Here is a 21,004-nt window from a genome sequence, read left to right as displayed (position 1 = left end):
CAAAGCGAGGAGAAACGCGTTTGTGGGAAGCATGCATCACGACGCACAACCATTCGGGAAACAAATCCCATCCGTCTATCGCCCGTCGATCGATCAATCGGATCTCTCCACTGATTTTCTCTGGATTTTCCAACCTTGGCAGAGATCGAGAGGCCGCAGCCTGAGCTCTTGCTGTCGCTGGCAGGCTTCCATCTTCATAGCGCAGAGGGAGGAGTAGAGCCTGAGGTCGCTGCCGCAGACGGTCCGCATATTCTCCTTCGGGATGGAGCCGCAGTCGAATCTGCAGCTGCACCTGGGGAACTTGTCCGGACCGAGCTCGCAGGTCGCTTCGAAGTCGCAGTGGATGTCCTTGCAGGCTTCGCGCTCCTGCGTGCTGGTCACGTCGGCGACGGTGGTGGCCACGCGAGTCACCGCGGGTGTCGACTTGGTCGCTGTTGACGGTGGTTAGAGAAAGAGAGATAGACATAGAGAGAGCAGCGGTTAGAGCGGTTTATCGCGCTCGTGTTGCTGGAGCGTTAGTTGCTAAATTAGCAGTTAATGACATGCGGTTAACGCGCTTCGGATCACAGCGTTAAGGAGATGCTGGCGTCCTAATAAGCGACCGGCTGCTGATCGCAAACCGTTTCACGCGAGCTATTTTCGATTATGGCGCCGTGTCGCTTCGCCATACGAGAGCATCGACTTCTGAAGATTACGGGAAGGTGCACTTGCGCGCGAGACGTCGGAACGTCTCCGGAACTTCGTAAGCGCATGTACTGCCTCAAGCGTTGCGCTCAAAGGGTTCCGGATCGCGTTGCGTCAGACGTGCCGAACGCACGAGCACAAGTCAAGCCGCGCAATGGCTTCTCATCAAGTCTAAGGTGTATGCTGGATATTTGCAAGTGTCAAGTTGAACGCCGGTCTCGCTCGAAATTTTGGACCTTAATTATAAAATTGCAATTTAATTGAAATTTATCTTTAATTTCCTGACACTTGTTTCCTTGAGTTAACATTGTTATACTCGAATGTTCAGATCACATGATTTGGCACATTTCGCTCGTTTGTACCGATAGTCACTTGTGTGAGACTCGCGCGGATAGATAAATATAATTTCGGAAACATACTCAGCGCTGCCACGGCGAATCTCTCGCCGCAATCTCCGTAAAATATGACTTGCAATGCCGGCTTGGAATCTCGACCGCAGGCCGCCCGCTGCAGCTCGCACTCCGACCGATAGGTTTTCGCATCGCTACCGCAAACGAGTTCTCCACTGCTCTCCGGGCAGTCTTTCGGGCACACGCACTCACCCGCCACACAATGCGCCCCGTTCTCGCACTCGACTTTCGTGCACAGTTCTGGAAAGCGGATTCTCTTTCTTTAACTAATTCTAGTGAAGCAAGTGAGTTATCGAGAAAAAAATACTTGACTTAACTAACTGGAATTCTGCAATTTGAATATTGAAAGAGAAGATTATCTCAGAGCTATGTGGATTACTTCTTTTCTTATTATTTTTCTTTTTACAGGAAAATCCGATGTCATAAAAATCCTCAAAGTGGACAGAAGCAAAATTAAGAGGAAAGATTCTTCTTAATTTAACTGTTGTAATCAGTGAATCCAAATGCATCGCATTATTTTGCGTTTACAGGACACATGAAATGAAATATACATATGTCGCTTACCACAATCGCCCATGTAGCTAACAGTGATGAGGATTTGGCTCGTGCACGACGCCTCTTTCAAGGCGCATTCATTGTCGTAGGTCACTCCGTCGGATCCGCAAACCTTCTGCATGCTCGTTGGTTCGCTTGCCTGTACAGAATTACAAATATAATTATATAATTCTAATTATGAAATTTAATTATAAATTGAATATACCACTATGCTAATTAGAAATGTCAACAATATAATTAAAAGCATTTGGAGGTTGTTAAATTCTCAAACTAGCATTCTTATACCTCGGATTTATTTTAATGCATTTAGCAATATATAAAATACAAAATTTAGAAATAATTTGTTTCTAAATTGCAATAGAAATATGCTGCTTATTATATATTTTTCAATCTACTTTTCGTGTGCAATGGATAACTTTGTTGAAGAGCGATAAAACGAAATGTCCGCGTGCGCGCAAGATGGTACGAACAAAAGCAAAGGAGATTTAAAAGTAAAAGTTAAAAAGTAGAGGAGAGGAAGACTGGGTCCTGCGTGTCTCACTTGTTGCGCGTTACGAGAGATGCGGGGAGCGCGCGGTGCATTTGATGGACAGCAATGCACGGTCAGGGGATGAACAGGGAACGAGGTGGCCGAGAGTGGCGCAGTGCAATAACACAGGAAAGAGCAAAACTTAATTAGCCCGCCTCGTCATATTCGCGGCTCCTCTTGTTTGCTTATTACACGCGCGTTTCATGCACTTGCAACTCTTCGCCAGCCACCACGGTCATATTCGCGAGTGTATATACGGAACGTGCCTTTCGGCGAAAGGGATTGATTAACAGTAGTACGTATCCGACAAATTCGAGAATATTTTTTTCTGATAAAAAATGTGATACGCATAATGTGTAATCGCTGCATTATCAGTTAAATGTACATCGTGAATACGTAATTGGCGATCATTGAAATAGTTAGCAGCGAATTGTCAGTTATATTTAATATTGCATTTTTATTTTTGTAATTGCAATTTAATCGGATAAATTATTTGATGATAACAGTCACGAGCGCAATTTGTTTAATTTGCATCTTGCGTCGTGAGGGAATCTAATGCGATATAGTTATGCAAATAGACATACACTCGCGTAGGAAAAGGCTCATTTGATCTAATTGGAATTCGAGGGAGAGCTACGCGCGCGAATGCACCTCGGACGTTTCGATGCAGAAGACAATAGTTATTACGGTTGGGTCAAAATACAGCCGCTTCCGGTATGCGAGCTGCGGTGAAGTTTCCGCACGCGAGAGATAGATAGATAAAGAGAGAGGAACTGCGCGATTTAGTTGGTTCACTGTTAAGTTTAATTGACGTCAGTCAGCTCGTTTTCTGAGATTAATCCGCGTGTATGCGCGAATCCGTGGTCCGCGTTTCATTAAGAGGATTATTGTACGTGAACGCGCCCATTGTGCTGTTCTTCGCGTACAATAATTCCGCATTGTATTAACAGCAAAATTGTATCTGCTTAATCTCTGATACGGATGATAAAGTCATCAATGCGATTCTACGTGCGGTTTAGACTTTACATTATCTCTACAATTACACATTATCTTCACATTATCTCTACGGTTTGCGTACAACTGTTACATCACGCGAATATTCGTTAAAAACTTGTATCATTAAGATCTTTAATTTATCAGATTACCGATAAAGTATTTTTTCTCTCATTTTGTGCGCAAAAAGATATGAAAAATCAATTACTGGTTTAAATTACGTTTCCATAATTTCTCGATACGAAATTGTGTGGAGATTAAAACTCTGGTTCGAGTAATTTTAGCAATTTCTAACATCGGTTACGAGGACTTTGACCTCGATCGATTGTAATCAATTTTCAGTATCATCCAATAAAAACATCTTTAAGAATTCTCAACGTAGATAGAGAGAAAGATAAGTGTAGAAATTATGGAAATTTAAACCAGTGATTGATTTTTCATGTTTTTTTGCGCACAAAATGAGAGAAAAAATACTTTATCGGTAATCTGATAAGTAAAGATCTTAATGATACAAGTTTTTAACGAATATTCGCGTGATGCAATTCGCGGTTGCCGATATTTTGCGATAACCGTGCGTGGCCAACTGACGAGCGGACATTCTTTCGTCGTCGCTCCGGAAGAACATCGCGAAGGTCTGCCAAAGGTTTCGCTTCTCGATGAAAGCTGCAAACCTAATCCTTTTTCTCGACGCTTCTTCCCCGACGTTGAACGCATCCCTTATTCGTTCCCGGTCTTCCTCACGTGGACGATCACGAGAAGACCACGTCGAAGGAATTCGAAATTGTTCGTCGTCTCGTCAGCAGGACGTTCCGCGAATCGTGAGGTCTTCGGTGACCTCGACTATCTCCAGCGAGATCGGCTTTTCGAATTTTCCGCGGAACGCAGTATCTTGATGAGCCGACATGCTTCCGCATTCTGAATGCGCGCCGCGATGGCACGGGGGGAAGCGGGTGGAACCGTAATATCCGCGCGCGCAACGGATACGAAAAATTATTTATCGGAAATCGATCCGAGAGATACGCAAATAAATCCGCGGAAATTGAAATTCCGCGGAGTCGAATCGGATTTAATGTGTCGGCGCGCGTAAAATTCTTGCCATTAAACTACTATTAGCGGAAATAATGCGGAAATAAGAGCCAATTCAAGCAATTGCGAGTAAATAATTTTCGCCTCGTGCCTGAAAAGGACTCGCCGACAATTTGATCACCGACTACATTTCTTCTTATGCTTTAATTTTGTGCTTTCAGAAGCGAGAGCTTTTTGTCCATACCGACTTAACAGCGGACAGGTTCGTCCGCGTACGTATCGCATTCATCGCATGAATGAATGACAGTGACTTGCTATAATTAACTTAGAAACATACCACTGAACACTCGTGACACGCGTCAAGAGATAAAACGCATCGGACCACGCCCGACGAAGCCGCGACTACCAGGGAGCGCAAAATGTTAATTAAAATTTTTTTAATTCGACGCGTTCGCACTCTCTCGAACGCGGGGTGAGCTGTTGCATTGCGCATAGTCGCGTTGAAACGCGGCGTTTGCCACTGAAATTTTCGACATTTTGCGGAGAGAAGCCGTTGACTATTGTCGGTCGTCTAATGAAACGTGAAAGCACCATTCATTCTCGCGGAAGAAGGATATAATAAACCGACCACGTCGCGCAACGGCGTTGATGGAAAGTCCTGAAAATAGCGTATGCAAATGCGTCAACCCCGCTGCAACCCCCCCTCAACCTCTCGCGTGGCGTTAACGAAGCGGCTTCCTGCTTTCATGGCGCAGCATCGAACGGTCTTGGGGAGAAACGCGGAATATCGCCGCTGGTCGAGAATGCGTATACGGGTGCATGCGCGTGCATCGAGCGGGACATTCATCATCGTATGAATATTTTACGTCGACAGCGTTAACGAGCAAGCCTCGGCACCGCGAGCACCTCGGAACGACGTGGAGACTAAAATGCATGATGATGCTCTTCATCCACCCTTCTCGACGCGCAAAAATTCGAGAATCTTGACTAATTATAGGCGCGAGCCTCATTTAGATACGTTGCAACATGATCGATACAGAATCATTACGCAGAATCGCGAAGAAAAAATGAAATATGAGCAGGTTGTTAAGAAAATGACTCTTGTAGAGGAAAGAGCGTTGCAGGAATTCTGTTTTCTGTTCTTGCTCGATCTGTGTGAATCCTGCTTTACTGCTTTACTTACGCATTGAAAATGTTCGCGTAACAGAAGCGTGTCTAGACAAGCTTATAAACCTTTATAATATGATTATGTTGTTCTCCGTCAAATGTGGAATATTTTACAAAGTATTTGTGAAAAAATCTCGTTAAATGTGTCATTTATTTCAAGCGTGAAATATGCCGCAGGAGCGTATAGTTAAAGTCACGTCTTTCGGTTGTAAATGAAATGTTCGATAATCTGACGTTTATTTGAAAGAATTATTACGCTATGAGCGCGCGTGAATAATACGTGTATATTATGATTTATCGAATTCGGAGTTTTTCATCCGCGGGACTGTCAACCTTGGATTGAGTATCATTTCTCTCGTGCATCGGCATAACATTTTCACAGAAATACGAAAGGGACATTCATAAAATCAGCGATCGTGAAACAGCGCGCGAATAAAATGACAATTTTGAATAATCCAAATGATTCAAATTCCCATTCGATTTACTATCCCGTAATATACGCATCACGTGTTCCTCCAATATATTTTTGGGCACGCAGTTTGTTAGAACGCGAATCGTTAGAACAACACATAATATTGGGAACGCAGAAGAATAGAAATTCTGTCCTTGCGCGCTACGTACGAAGAAAAAATGAAATTAATTGCTGCAATTAACGGGTCGTTTACGACATGCATGTACAATAGTGACGTAATTGTATGTAAATTAGGCGCCTTTTACAGACTCACCGAACTCTTGCAGTTTGAAGGACAGACGCATTTGGCTTCCCCGGAGTTGCTTTCACATTCGCTGTAGAATTCGCACTTCTTGTTCTCGCAGCCGTCTGTAAACATGATTGGTGACATAATTAAATAACGCATAGTTATAAATCTGCAATGTATTATACAATTATTTGTAGTTATATGTTATATGTATATGTACGTTTGACTAACACGATATTCCTCCGATTTCGTGACATTACTTGGTACCGCTAATTGCGTAATTGTTCTTGGACTATCCCAATGGCGAGCCGTCTTTTCCAACCGTCTTAGGATAACATTAATAAAGCCTCTCACGGGAATTTGTATAACAGCGTTCATTTCGAGTAACATTTTCACGGTACGAGAGAGACTAATCGAGGAATGAGGGTGGAAGCGGTCGGGACAAAGGGTACCTTAGTAGCAACGAAACGCGAGTAACAGAAGTCGAGGAAAGGGTGAAAAGAGTGGGAAAAGACGTGGCTATGACGACGGCGGCCTGGCAGACGCGAAGTTATCTTTAGAATTCATTGAAATCCACGGCGGACGTCCGGGCAGACCGGCAAGGGGAAGATGGCGAGGGAGGAAGACGAGGGAGATTCATTCGGCGACGCTCGATGATGCTCGCGGCGGGGTGACTTCCCTCCGAGTTTTCTCACGAGCTCGAAAGCAGGGCAGGCAGCCGAGACGAGAATCGTCGCGCGAAGCGTGACTGCGAATACACAGGGCGGAAGGGCGGCGGTACGGACGGGGGGTGGAACTGCAAGGAAGCGCATGCATATGCAGCGTGCATGCCGCGGGGTAACAACTCATGTGATTCCAGTGCGGAGCGACGTTCGCGCGCGCGTTGCACGAGACCGAATTCTACGGTACGTTCCGCTCGATTTCTAACGCGAGCCGAGTATGGGTGGTAATGAAAATCGTCGCCCCGCGATTTATGGGGGATCGCGATGGATCGCGTGTTCCTCCCCGGGGGCCCTCGCTCATTGGGCTAACGTAATTCTATTATTATCGCGGGCTTACCGCGAGTGAGCGCTGCACGGTGTTATTATGAAGTTTCTCCACGTATCCTGATTCGGAACTCTGCGAAAAATCACGCGATAAAACGTTTATGAGGTACCGAGAATCTCACGGAGCGATAGTCGATCTTAAAAGCAGGAAGTGCAGAACGCTTTCAGACCTCGACAATTATATAAAGTTTACGTCCAGCGATACTCGGTCGTGTTGAGAAATTTAGTTTTTCTTCCTTCCTTCTCCTTTCCCGTCCATCCACGATTTCAGATTCGTAGGTCGTCATGGCTCGATATTAAAAGCAATCCAATCTTTCCGGCGTGTTCGCCGGGTACGTGTGTTATGAGGAAAGTTCGGTAAACCTCGGCACACGTAGGTACCGACGCATCGTAGATACTCCGGAGCGGATACACCCTCCTACCGTCGTTCCTGGTATCCCATTTCATCAGATTTTTGTGATGGAAATTACTGTTTGTGTTTAGACTAACTCTCGCGAGTGCGCGATTTTATATTCTCGTGGCTTTAGAGCGTCAGTCGAGGACTGAGATGCGCGGAGAGGTGGTTTGATGGGATCGCTGTTTGAACGCATCTCCGCCGGCGGGCTTTTGATAAATCTGTCGTCTGATCTGGCGCGGATGCGCTTGTCCCGCACTATGTTGACAAGTGGAACTTTTTAATAAAGATGCAAATCGGAAATGTTACGGTTTATTCCTCCGCCGAGTCGTAAGACGCGAATGCGAGATACATTTGCAAACTTTGCAGATTGATCTTGCCAAACGAACGCTGTTTTTCTATTTTCCATGTCATCCATTTATTTATACATTTCACTTATATCGGTAACAACATTTAGAGATATATTATACTTGCATATTAAGTCAGATTAGTAAGTTTATTATTATTATATTTTTGCATTTTCTAGCTTTTTATTTAATTTTTGCCGTTTGCGTGTTCTTGAAAAATGTTTCTGAGATCATTGTACGTAGACGACTCGTATTCAGGGATCGTTTTTCCGGCCAGATACGATCATCGAGGAATGTTTCGCATGAATATGTGGATTTGCGTTGGAAATGAACAGTGCCAGGTGTCATCGCCGTGATCATTCCTCGGGGGCCATCACTGAGTTGTGCGTTTGTTTCGCGATGAAAAGCGTTTCATTCGCGAACGATTTCCATAAAGACGAGCGGAAGGATGAAGCCGGTGAGATGAAGTAGGGCGAAGGATGTTCTCCCTCGTTTAATTCCAGTGACATCGTCTCTCCTTCGCTCGTTTTTACGAAAGAAAAAGCTGTTAACAGAAGCTCGCGGCAACAGAAAATGTTATTATAATATTTAACGACGAAATATTTACGTTCGAGACTGACCCGCTGATTATAACTACTGTGATTGTATCGGTTTTTGATCCTGAAGATAATACGTTTTACAAATTGCACAAATTTGTCTCGCAAGCAATACGCAAGCGATATGAGAGTCTCTCTTATTATTTATTATACGTTATAGCTACAATTTTAACATTTTTTGTGATGAAAAGACGATATCTAGCTTTTCAGTTCAGCAGGTTAAGGGGTGCATTTCCTTCAAGATCGTCATGAGAGTCGCATGTTCCATCAGGGAATCTTAGCGCACGGGAGCGCGAATTGAACGGTGATATTCATCGGACGCTAAGAATGGACGCACGGGACGGAAAATCGCCCAAGAATTCGCGTCCTTTCCAAACCACGATCCTGATAGCGGCTCGTTCCGGCATATCGACGGTAGGGGTGGATTAATAAGAATGAAATTGCAGGGTACGGGCCAACGTCGTAAAGTACACGGTCGATGAAATCACCCTCACCACCTTTCTCCCTCGTTCTCCTCGTCGCTCTCTTTTTCTCGCGACCCTCGCAGGATCGGAGAACGGTACGGCGTCGTTATTAAAGGCATCGTAGAAAATAATAAAACGAAGATTAATAGCGCGAGAGCTCGCGTGCAGTCGCGGTGATGCATCGCCGAGTGCAGTATGCATGAAGTTGTTTACGATATCGTCCGGAATTCCCATTGCGGGGGAGAGGGAAACCGGCAAAGAAAAGAAACGCTCCGGCTGGTATCACTGAAAATCCATCTGACGTGGCCTGAGGGTAACTTCATCAAACGCGGCACCTATCGCATGTATCCGCGGCAAAGAAACCGTCATTAACAAAAGAAGGAAAGATTAATAATGGTACCTGCACGTATATATTCGAGATAAATGTCCAGACTGCAAAATCAGAAATACAGTCTCGTTTCGAAACACACATACTACACACACGCATAGAGATTTTATTTATACATTATATTATTGTACCGAGAGAGGCGGATTTTCTTTGTCGCAGTTAGTAAATTAATTAAATTTCTTTTTCAAATCAGTGGCGATTTTTTGCGATCTCAGCGGTGCCTTATCACATCGCATCGAACACGAGGAAGCAGAAGTGTGCGGACGTCGGTCGATCGATGTTTAATTCTAGAGAAACACGCGATGCGAGGCCATCGACGTTAATCAAGTTTCATGCCGCCGCGCTACTTAAGATCGTTCAGAAATCCGTTATAAATTCAATTTACCCTGGGCCCGGATATTCAAATTAGTCGTAGCAAGTTTTAAGTTATCGCGGCCGCCATGGGAGGAGAACGAACAGGGTGGTTACGCGACCGTATATTAACCCTTGCTGTCCGACTGCACTCTGGCATATTAAAATTACAGATTTGTTCTCTTAACGCTCCGTCGCGAGACGAAAATTATTTCCCGCTCTTGATATTAGCACCGATAAGAATACTTAATGTGGAACAATTCGCCAGATTGGGAATTCGGAATTTTACGTGATTAATTGAGGCACTTTTGGAAGGACTTTGCGGGACCTATTTAAAAGATTAACTCGTCGGCGATATTTTTGCCGCGATGATGGAGAATGTGCGATAGAATCGATTCAATTATTCAATGAAACGAAGAGCGATGAAATTGAAGTATGTTTAGATTATAAAATGAGAAAAATTTCATTACTTGATAAATAATATTGCTTTTTACCCCAACAGATTGTACGAAATATATTATTATAATCGATTAATATATTAATCCATTTGCTTTTATCGCATATTGAAGAATGTTCGAAACTTCAAAGTAGACAACAACTATTTTTATGCGTATAAGAAATTTTATAGTGAAAATTATTTATCTACATTTTCATTTAATATACGACATGAAATCTGAAACTACCCATTATATCCTCCGTATTATTACATATTATCGTTAAAACTAGGAATTAATTCTGCCAATGTTCGTAATGCCATCCGTGTAAATGAATTTCCGATTTCGCTTTGTCCATTCACGGACAGGATATGTGCTCGCGTACAAATCTGCTTTGGTGGTACTCACTGCACTGTCCTTGGTAGAGAATACGTATTTCTCGTCGATGTCGACACGCCTCTAGGCGAAGCTTGCACTCGTTGGTGTAGCTGATGCCATCATCGCCGCACACGGGCTGAAATTCTGCCGGACAAGTCGGACATTCGCATACTGCGTTCCCACCATTCTCCGCGCAAATTGCACCCCATTGACACACCTGCGAACCACAAATAACGTCCACGCATTATTATGTGTCTATGATATATTACTTCGTACCGTCGTTTCCTAATCACAACTTTTTCAAGTAAGCGTCGCGTCTTCTACAAGTGGTTCAATTCGCTGATCTAATAATATGAGATGATAATTATCCACATAGGGTTGAAAGATAATGATTGTTTTCTTCGTATACCTTCCTTCATACATTTTCTAACTATAAGGAATATAGAGAAAATATTGGAAATGCAGACGGGAAATTAATTAGTTAGCCGAGTTGCTTTTCACCATTGTATCGAGAATATCGAGAGTATCGTAAAGCACATTCTGTTCATGAGAAATGCACGAGACGAGGAGCTCAATACTCGAATGTCTTCGTGAAATTCATCGGGCTCGATCTTTCCCCGTTCCTTTTCGTGCTAGTACGTACATACTAGCTTTCCCACGGAGATACCAGGTTCGGTGTCATCCAATTAGCGACAATTGCTTTTGGCGAAGGAGCTCGTCGAAATGGTGGAGATCTCACCTCGGGCCTTCGAATTTTGCGGGAAATCGAGGAAGTATCGAGAAGGAGAAATAGAGGAAATTCCCTCCGCACTCCATCGGACTCTTGATCCCTTCCAATTTCTGCGGTGAATACATCTAGCAATTTCCGTTTCGCGAGCAAGCTCGGCATCGATTACAGACCTTGTTTTGTGGACCGACAGTGTTCATAGGAGCTAAAATCGTGGCATTTCGAACAGCAATTCGTTTCTCTCCCGAAGCTAAGGATTTCCAATATCAATATCTGACATCGCAGATTAGATTATTGCATACATATTTAACACCTAATTGTTTAAATCTTTTCTATCGCCGAATTGTTTCCAGTTATTGCAAAGATCATTTCGAATAGCTGGATCTTCTACGGTGCACGAATGCGCTGCAATGTATGCTGCAGTGCATTAACTATGTTCTGCACGCGTATAATCGACCTGTCGAATTTAATGAAATATGCCACCAGAACGCTGCCAGAATGTGGCTAACGTCCGTCAAGGACCGAGACATTCCCCGAAGTGCAATAATTCGCGGCCTCGAAACTCCGATCCACCATAGCGCGTTGCGGCGAGCGGAAGCGGAAGCGAAAACCGCGAGCATGTTTCGTACGGAACGTTCTCGGTTCTCGCGTTCCGCGCGTGCATTCTCCATGCGTGAGACACTCCGGATGGTTTAGACGAGACTGACCATTTCCGAGCAGGGTCCTCTGGAGCCGCATATGCCGGCATAGGCCACCTCGATGTTGCTCCTCGTCAGGCAAGCCTGCCTCTTCAGCTCGCACATGGACATGTAGGTGGTCCCACCGCGAGCGCACACAGGCCTCATGACCGGCTCGCACTCGGGACCGCACTCGCAATTGGCGATTCCTTGACGATTGATCACGCATTGCTCGTAGGAGCTGCACTTCGCCGCCTCGCAGGGATTTTGTCCTGTGAAATTGAACGAGATCGTATGACTTTTCACTCTGTGTTCTCAGAAGATTGCAGCAGATTCAGATCTCATCAAATCGCGAGATTTTCATTAAAGTAAAATCAAAATTTTTCTAAATTCTTTGAATAATGGTATGAAGACGATTAACGTAACGCAATATCATGACACAATTATGCGAAAATTGTATCATAATATTCGTGCCAGATCGAGTTTCCGAGATTCCGTTCCGGATCGAATATTAGTGGTCTTCGTATTACCGGAATTGCAGGCGCCGTTGTAGATTTTTCTGAGCGGTAATCGGGATTGGCAGGCCTCCTGCCGCAGCATGCACTCGTTCGAATACGTTTTGCCGTCGCTTCCGCAAACTGGCGAGTGTTCGAGGCCACATTGTTCCCCGCATCGACACGCCGGTTGTCTCGAATCGTCCAGTTGACAAGTTTCCGGTTCTGCACACTTGATGTTTTCGCAAGGATCTGGAAAATTAATTCGCAATCAACACATTAATTATCAGCTCTTGATATGAGAATTGTCGAATTTTGGAGAATGATAAAGAATCATATAAGTTTATTCGTACGTGATAAATCACACATATTGGACAACTGCTACATAAATAAGCTATTATTCTCTCTCAAAAAAGAGCGATAGAGAGAAAGCATTAATTTTTGCTCTTCAAACTTTTACTTGATTTATCTATATTTATTTTTGATAAGAAAAATTAACTGTCTTCAATAGTTAACTCTTCATAGTTGCTATGTAACTCAGCTATAATATAAAGTTTATATCAAGGTTGATTAAATAGTAAAATAAGTTGTAATATTTATATATTTGACAAATTCTCCTGTCATTTGAAGTAACTTCCGCAAAATCAATCAACTTTCAATAAATTGCTTATGATTCTTTTTATTCAATGAATCATCGTTTGCTGGATCACCGTCAAGAAAATTTGCATACTGTGCAACACTGGCAACGCAACGCAAGCGAACGAGCGAACGTGAAAGAGCGTGAGTGGCAAGGGTAAGGTACAGGGGTGGCTGTGCGGTGGTCCAGGTGGAGGAGGTATGGCTGCACCGAGATTAATCTTCGCCCTCGACCAAGGAAGGAAGTTGGATTCCGTTTCCTGTCTGCAGGCGGTAGGTAGATTTCGACCTTATACCGATGGCTGACGAGGCAAGTTCTCCCTCGGCGGTGGCGGTGTTTCTCGAGGTTAGCTCGAGTTACAGTCCAGTGGAGCGACTAAACTCGACCCTTCCGCAACCCGAGCCCGTTCTCCTTCGCCGGCGTTCGTGCGCCAGCTCGACTACTCGAGCCTAACGCTAATCGATCTCTGAGAAGCATCGTCGTATTGCCGCGCGCTGCAGCAGGAGAAATCACTTTACAATCGCGTTTTCCACACGAAGGCGGCGTTCTCGAGATTAGGGGGATGCTCCTCCGTTTTTAGCCTTTCTTTATCTGTGATATTCCCCGTTGAAATGTTTCGAAATGATTAGCGTTGATCGGTGTCGGAGATACTCTTTCCTTCTCACCGCTTCAGCGTAATTCCCACCGCGCGATCAAGAGGAACTCTTGTATCGCTTCCACCGCTCGCACCGGATGAGATAGAGCGATGTCATCGCGTCCTTTCACGGTCTCTCCGCCTTAACGGGATTCCTCATCCCGCTTCTTTCCTCGCCGTCCGCCTGCAGCCTTCATCGAAATACCGGCCACGATCTCGCCCTCGGGGGCTCGAGGGCGGGAGCGCGGGGGCGGTTACGCCGACGCGCGTTAACTTCACGCGACATTACCCTGATGCGGATTTCTTTGTATTATCGGGTCGGGGCACGACGTGAAAGCCGCTGGAAGACCTTTTCAGTATGGACGACGGACCGCCGTTCGACGGACGGGAATCTCCTGTGGAACGTGCGCAAAGACGGCGACGCGGCGCGATGTATCGCGACGCGCGGGTGACTGATGAGCTCTTCGTACATTCCTCCTATTATTCGCGAATCATCCTTTAATTTAGCGGAAGCGATGGGTGCGGAATACCGATTCACTGCTGATAACTTGTACGAGGAAGCACGTCTTAATTGCGCAAAGTGCATAAATGGGGAAAGATCATCGTTTGCAGCAAATTTTTACCATAGGAAAAAATTATCTCAAAACGTAAAATCGGCGGATTTTCGGACTTTATCGGTTCACGATGAATCGCGAGGTGATTTTCGGATATGTGGAAGACGCTCGTGATGCAAGCTACTTATGTATACACTGCGTGAGTGCATCCTAGTTACTTCCGCTAAAGCAACTGCAAATATCGATCCCTTTTAGTCGTCTTCCTTTCACGTGCAGATACCTATCCTGCATTCTATGAGTACTGCGAGCGAGAATATCTCAAAATCGCTCGGCGTGCGGTAAAAGCCTTGTAAATTGCCCGTCATCTTCGTCTACGGGCAGAGCGCGTCAACGTCATCCATTTCGATCGCAATTTTATTATTCAGATCTGCTTCTGTTCCTCTCTTAAACAAATATATTTTGCAACGCAATAAGATAAAAGAATCCACGCGCATTTCGGACATCCACACATATATTCAAGCATGCATATTATTTACTTATATAATTTATACAGACGTGTCATAAGAACATTATTAAATAAATAATGAGAAAAGAGCCAACGTAATAAGACACGCGCGTTAGATAGTCCCTGCTTCAACATGTAATAATGCCGCGGAGGCTAAGATCTCATCAAGGCTTCTTTTCTTCTTCGCTTGCGCGTATCCTCTTCTCTCGTCGCGACAAGTACCCAAGTTCTTCTTTTCACTCGCCGTCTCGAGACTACGAGAAGATACGGCAAAGGCAAAACGAGACGATCCGACATTATGCGCGAGACTGGTACAAGGGTGTATTATATCTGGGGAGCAATGACTGGGGTTTATGTTAACAGCACCTCCGTGGCTGCTTCCGGCTGGATGTACACGTTCCGTCCTGCCGCGCGTTCGATCTATTGGGTCGTCTGGAAAGTTCGTGCCGATTTTTAATAGATGGCGTTGGAACATGTTTGAATATATCAATGTTATTGAAAACATACGATTTATATACATATGCTTAAAGGTGACATTTCAACGCATCTTTAGGAAAAAAGTTGTTTCAGATAAATTGATTCGTGTCAGTTTTGTACTCTTTTCAAGATGGAAGAAAACAAAGAACATTTTAGACACTTGATGCTTTTCTATTACCGGAAAGGCAAAAATGCCTCACAAGCAACAAATTCGATATGTTCTGTTTACGGAGAAGGCGCTTTAGCTGAAAGAACCGTACGTAAGTGATTCGCTAAGTTTAGAGCTGGTGATTTTAATCTTAAAGACCAAGAACGCTCGGGCAGACCCTCTACTACTGATGATGACCAAATCAAGACACTGATCGAGAATAACCCGCGCTACACGACACGTGAATTAGCAGAGATACTGAAAATATCGAAAACCACTGTCCACGATCATGTAGTGAAGCTTGGTTACGTAAGTCGCTATGATGTATGGGTTCCGCATAATTTGGCCGAAAAAATGTAATGGATCGCATTTCCATCTGCGACTCGCTGTACAAGCGCAACGCAAACGTACCATTTTTGAAGCAATTAGTGACGGGTGACGAAAAATGGATCATTTACAACAATGTAGAACGAAAAAGATCCTGGGGTAAGCGAAATGAACCAGCATTAACCACTCCGAAAGCCGACCTTCATCCAAAAAAAGTCATGCTCTGTGTCTGGTGGGATTGGAAAGGAATCCTATATTATGAGCTCCTACCACACAACCAAACGATAAATGCAGATAAGTACTGCTCGCAACTGGACGAATTAGACAGCGATTCAGGAAAAATGTCCAGAATTAGCTAATAGGAAGGGCGTCGTGTTCCATCAGGACAATGCCAGACCTCATGTTTCTTCGACTACCCGACAAAAATTGTTGGAGTTTGGCTGGGATGTGCCACCTCACCCACCGTATTCACCAGACATTGCACCTTCAGACTTTTACTTATTTAGGTCTTTGCAAAATTCTCTTAGCGGCAAGAACTTCAACTCTTTGATCGACATAAAAAACCACCTTGAGGAGTTTTTCGCCGAGAAACCTAAGAAGTTCTGGGAGAATGGAATCTTCCAGTTGCGTGAAAGATGGACAAAGGTTGTGAAACAAAACGGTGCATACATAAGTCAATAAATATTTATCGACATAAAAAAATGTTGCCTTTGAATTTTCCTTCAAAATCGGCACGAACTTTCCGGACGACCCAATACTTACGTCCATTCCTTGTCTTCACAAGCATGTGAGCCTCCTCCGTGAGTCTCTCTTTCCTCGTGTCACTTAGGCTCGGAGCGCGTAAATATGAGTGTGTAAAAGCAGCCCAGAGAACCGGGACCAGCGATTTACAGAGTTGCGGGCGACGTAAAATTTCGACTGCGCCCCGAGTTGCCGAGCAAGCCGGACAAATTGCCGGCTGCTTGCGCAGGATAAAGATAAGTCTTTTACGAGCACATTGGCCGGAATGTGAACGGTTACCTCGATGCGTGTTTTACGAGATATCGTTCCATCGCGCGGTTGACAACCGATGCCGTCGTTAAAGTACGATGATCTTTGGAATCCGAAATGCCGCGCGTTGCGTGGGTGCTTGAACAATTTCACGTTGAAAATTTTATAATTATACACGTGCGAGTCGCGATGGATCTGTCAATACACGTGTGGTTGTCGATATTTGATTGATGATAATGAAACTGTTCCCCGCGCTTTGTTTCTTTTTTCATCGTTACAAACAACGTGACAATGGGTGCACACGTTTGTATTATTTTGTATTGGAAACTAAAATTTGTTATTGCTTTTTACTTAGCTTTCGCTTTCCGCTGGCAGTCACTTTCGATTCTATCGAACCGATAGCAGTTATTAATTAAACGACATGATTAATATGTGCTTTGCAGTAATAATATTTTCGCGTTGTCTCAAACATAGTAATTGGAACCTGTGTCTGACTAATAAGCGCGATATCCACTTCATTGTCCTCTTTCATCCTCATAATTGAACACGTGCGAGCGCTGTTGGGTATCGGCGTTTGTCTAAGCCAGTTTTTAACGACGACAACGTTCATTTCTGTCGTCACTAACCAGTTCGACGCAATCTCGCCGCTATCGACACTTACATGATCGTCGATAACCGATCGTTACTTACATCCGCTCGCTTCTTGCCAACTAACGTGCCTCCGGCGCGAAATCGTTTCCGGTCGGGGTTTCACCTCCTTTTTCCGTCGTCTTACCGCCACCACCGTCACCCCAAACCCGACTATCGCGCATCCCTTCCTTGGCTGGCAAGTGGAAATCGTTTCCTCAAACTGACACCGCCGAAATTTCCGGCTCGTTGAATTCCGTTTGCAAAACGTCTCGTGGATAAACACATTTGCTCTCGGTTTGTCTCGGCTCCATCCTCGTTCCCGCATCTTTCCCTGGTGTTCCCTCCACCACATCTCCTTTCGGCATCTCACCCTCGCGTAAGGGCGAACGTCTCAGCTCGGCTCAGCTTGGCTCGGCGAGTGTGAGAATTTAGTTGAATCCATTTCCGAGGTGCCACGCTTCGGGAATCCGGCATTCCTTCATGGCCGGCTCTACCTTTTCCCGGTCGACCCTTATTTCGGCACGTTCGAGCGTGAAGAAAATAGCGCCGCGCGCCGCGATCTTCCTCTTCCTCGGAGGTGGATATGCGTGACGGGCGCGACTTGCAAGCGGCGTCTCACGAAGCACAGAAGACGAGAGCGTAGTGAACTTACTGGAGATGATAGAGGCAGAGGGAAAGAAATAGAGAAATGTCTCTCCCTGTACATGATATTGGAAAAAGAACATGTCCCATAAAAGCGGAGAAAAACATTTCTAGGAGAAAATAAAATTAAAAGTTAATTAAATACTTGTCCCCTTGTTACACGTATATGTGAGACTATGATATGTCAACTAACACGAGACAATTTATAACAGCAGTAAAAATGAGTAATTTAAAAAGATTAGAGGAGATTAGAAAAAATATGAGAAACAGAAAGAGTTTCAGAAGAAAATACAATTTAGGTCTCATTTAAATAAAAATGAAAGGTCCATTAATTTGTCTTACGATTGTCGGTCTAACGAGCCTGATTTTTCCCTTCGTGAGACATTAGCATTGCTTCCTCGTATTTTATAAATTATTCTCGGGAAGTATTTTTCAACTCCATATACTTTTCTCCTCAATATTCACGACGCTAATAAAAGTAGTTCACGTAAGGAATCGATAATTATGACGGGACATTATAACCGACAACATTGGGGCGGTTCTTTACATTGCCGCACAGGTTTCACGATCGCGACGGCTGAACCCCCGTTCTTTTTCTTGGATTCCGCTTCTATCCAATCACAACCACAAAATACTACCTGCGCCGACTCAGGGTAAGCTGAAAAGTCTCGAAACTTTCGGGAGTTAATTTGATTTATCGTCGCTTTAGATTCATTCCTCGAGCCATTCCCTCGATCTCGAGCAACAAAACGAGACGAGACGAGAAGGAAGGATCAGGAGAAAAGAGAAAGACAGTTGCGTGAGCTGGCACTTTAAGGGAGAATTTATTATTGATACCAGCGTTTATAAGGGGGTCGCAACTGGCGCCGATTGATGAAAGGGTGACTTCATTGTTGTACTAGGCTTTCCGCCCAACGAGAATCAACCGAGGAAACTCTGCGTCTTTTCTCTTCCTTTTCCTCTCTTCTCTCCTCCTTTTCCTTTCCTTCTCAACGTCTGCCATTCTGCTCCGACCATTCCTGGCCGGATATTGCGTTTCATTGTTCCTGATATAATACGAAGGCAGAAACAGCGGAACGAAAAGCGGGAAGACGTTCGTCTTTGTAAACTTCCGGCCACCGTTCCACCCCGCTCGACCTCTCCACCAGTCTTTTCGCCTACATCTCTATTACACTTCCTTTTTCCGTGTACATCGTTGGCCGTTATTAAGCTCTGGGAAGATGGATCGTGCGACGAGCGCCACGGATTTGCCCCCGGACGGCTACAAGGATTATTATTTTCGCATATCGTCTTTTACGTACACGCCTACGTACACGCACGCAGGATTTATGATGCGTACGCCGCACGCGATCTATCTCGCGTTTCGGGCAAGTTTTACCATTTTTGCTATAAAGAAGTCCTGTCGTTCTTACGGCGTCTTTCTTTTAACGTGCTCGTCACTTTTGCGTGCTGGTATCGCGACTTCAATCTGTGCAATGTTGGATTATAAGTGACATCAGCCCGTCATGCTCGTGTCATTAATCATACTTATCGGGCAATGAATAACAGATCTCAGATTGTTTGAGTCAATCGCACATGCAGAATTGTCGTTGAGAAAAATGGAAAGAACAAGTGAAAAATTGGTTCGCAATGCTTGCGACTCGCTGTAAAGGTTCTTTTTTGCTCTCGTATCTGAAGCGTGTCTTTACATTGCAATTACGGGGGTGGACCAGTCTTGCCGGAAACTTCTCGATTACCCGGCAGATTCACCGTTTGCTCGCCTCTGTGCAGCGTCCGTGTGTCGCCAACGATTATTTCTAAAGAGTGCAGATTGAAATCGCTCGGCAGCGTATTTAACCAGCTCGTTAACCGTCGACTGCGATTACTGTAACCGTAACCATCTACCACGCCGGAATGCACCGCTCTGCGAAGTCTCGGCGCGAGCCGGTGTGAAGGAGTGAAGGGGATGGGGAGGGAATGGACTTACCTAATCCTAAACAAACACGGCCTACTCCCAGTAGCTACCTGTCTGATCAAACATTTGTCTTTACTGCTCGGTTGATTAAACGCCTGCCAAGTTTGTACTGCTTCTGTGGTAGGGAGAGGAGGAAAGCTCAAGGGCGAGGGGGTTGGACCGGGGAGGAAGGATTCTCGTGTGTCTGCGAGTATCTGCAGACACGAACGATGACAGCTGTGTGGAATACGGCGTATTAAGGGGTGAATGTATTGGATGCTACAGAATACACGTAGCTCCATCAAGGAAAAACGACGGTGGTGTTGCGTCGGTGATGTTTCGTCAATATTTAAACAGTTACTTAACATTTAATGTCGCGGTAAAGTAAGTTTCACCAGTATAAATTGGCGAGGATACTCTACTTTGTTAAATATATCAGGATAACCTTGTTTCAGAAATTAAGTGCGGAATCAAGCAGCGGAAACACTAAACGTTAAGACGACGCGCACTATTCTCGGATCATCCATTATCAAAAAATTTGTAATTTTTTAAATTGCCGGAATGATTAAAAAGTTGAAAGATTTGCTTATCGCAAATAATTCTGCGAGAAATTATGAGACATCCTGTATAAAACGGATTCTGTTCCCAAGAGGGTGCGCAGACAAGAGGAATGATGTAGATGTAGAAGGTTAAGAGGTGGTTACAGATGGTCGGTTGGAAGAGGATTGGTCTCCCTGCTGCGTGACGGATCGTTTTAGCCGAAATCCAAATAATTGTAACGAAATATGGTCCGAAGGAAAGCGCAAGTGACTGGTGGTGTAAATAGATTTGCTGACACCAACGATTTGTCTGTCGTACGTTAACTTGTTGACATCGGACGATGTGAAATGTGATTGAATGAGAAGCGATGGATGCAATATGAACAATAATATACTATTTTTTAAATGCAGTCCGGATCAATTCCGTCACGAAATAAATACAAAATTGCATCTTCACCTGTTATGTTACCACAATAAAAAAATATTCGTCTTAATTTTCTAACTTGATTGAATCATACGATACATTAATAAGATTTATTATCTTATAATTATAATTGTAACTATAAGATACGTATGTAACTATAATTTTAGAATGTATTATAAATAAATTTTCAATGTTAAATTTATCTG

General features: G+C 44.3%; 2 protein-coding genes across 2 annotated transcripts in view; one reads left to right on the top strand and one right to left on the bottom strand.

The window, feature by feature from the left end:
• The window catches only part of LOC105283841 (agrin), a 360,457-nt gene that overhangs the window by 18,159 nt on the left and 321,294 nt on the right, over positions 1–21,004 (bottom strand). Inside the window, exons 7-13 of the mRNA XM_026968792.1 lie at positions 12,395–12,610; positions 11,895–12,136; positions 10,491–10,677; positions 6,090–6,184; positions 1,659–1,788; positions 1,104–1,334; positions 135–431 (exon numbers count right to left, since the gene is read on the bottom strand). Coding sequence (XP_026824593.1) covers positions 135–431; positions 1,104–1,334; positions 1,659–1,788; positions 6,090–6,184; positions 10,491–10,677; positions 11,895–12,136; positions 12,395–12,610 — 1,398 coding nt within the window. The remainder of the gene's footprint in view (positions 1–134; positions 432–1,103; positions 1,335–1,658; positions 1,789–6,089; positions 6,185–10,490; positions 10,678–11,894; positions 12,137–12,394; positions 12,611–21,004) is intronic.
• LOC105283789 lies at positions 12,617–20,867 on the top strand. Its single transcript, XM_011346831.3, has 3 exons — positions 12,617–14,382; positions 19,981–20,219; positions 20,291–20,867. The coding sequence occupies exons 1-3, from the start codon at positions 14,314–14,316 to the stop codon at positions 20,295–20,297; spliced, it is 315 nt and encodes a 104-aa protein (XP_011345133.1). The 5' UTR covers positions 12,617–14,313; the 3' UTR covers positions 20,298–20,867.

The sequence above is a fragment of the Ooceraea biroi genome, chromosome 4 (assembly GCF_003672135.1).
Source record: "Ooceraea biroi isolate clonal line C1 chromosome 4, Obir_v5.4, whole genome shotgun sequence".
NCBI lineage: Eukaryota > Metazoa > Arthropoda > Insecta > Hymenoptera > Formicidae > Ooceraea > Ooceraea biroi.
This window is presented reverse-complemented; position numbering and strand designations above follow the sequence as displayed.

Excerpts from the sequence above, each read along its gene's own strand:
- LOC105283789 (XM_011346831.3), top strand. The coding sequence starts at position 14,314 with ATGAATCGCGAGGTGATTTTCGGATATGTGGAAGACGCTCGTGATGCA. Across the intron at positions 14,383-19,980 it reads GCTACTTATGTATACACTGC|GGAGAGGAGGAAAGCTCAAG; the intron begins GTGAGTGCATCC and ends CTTCTGTGGTAG.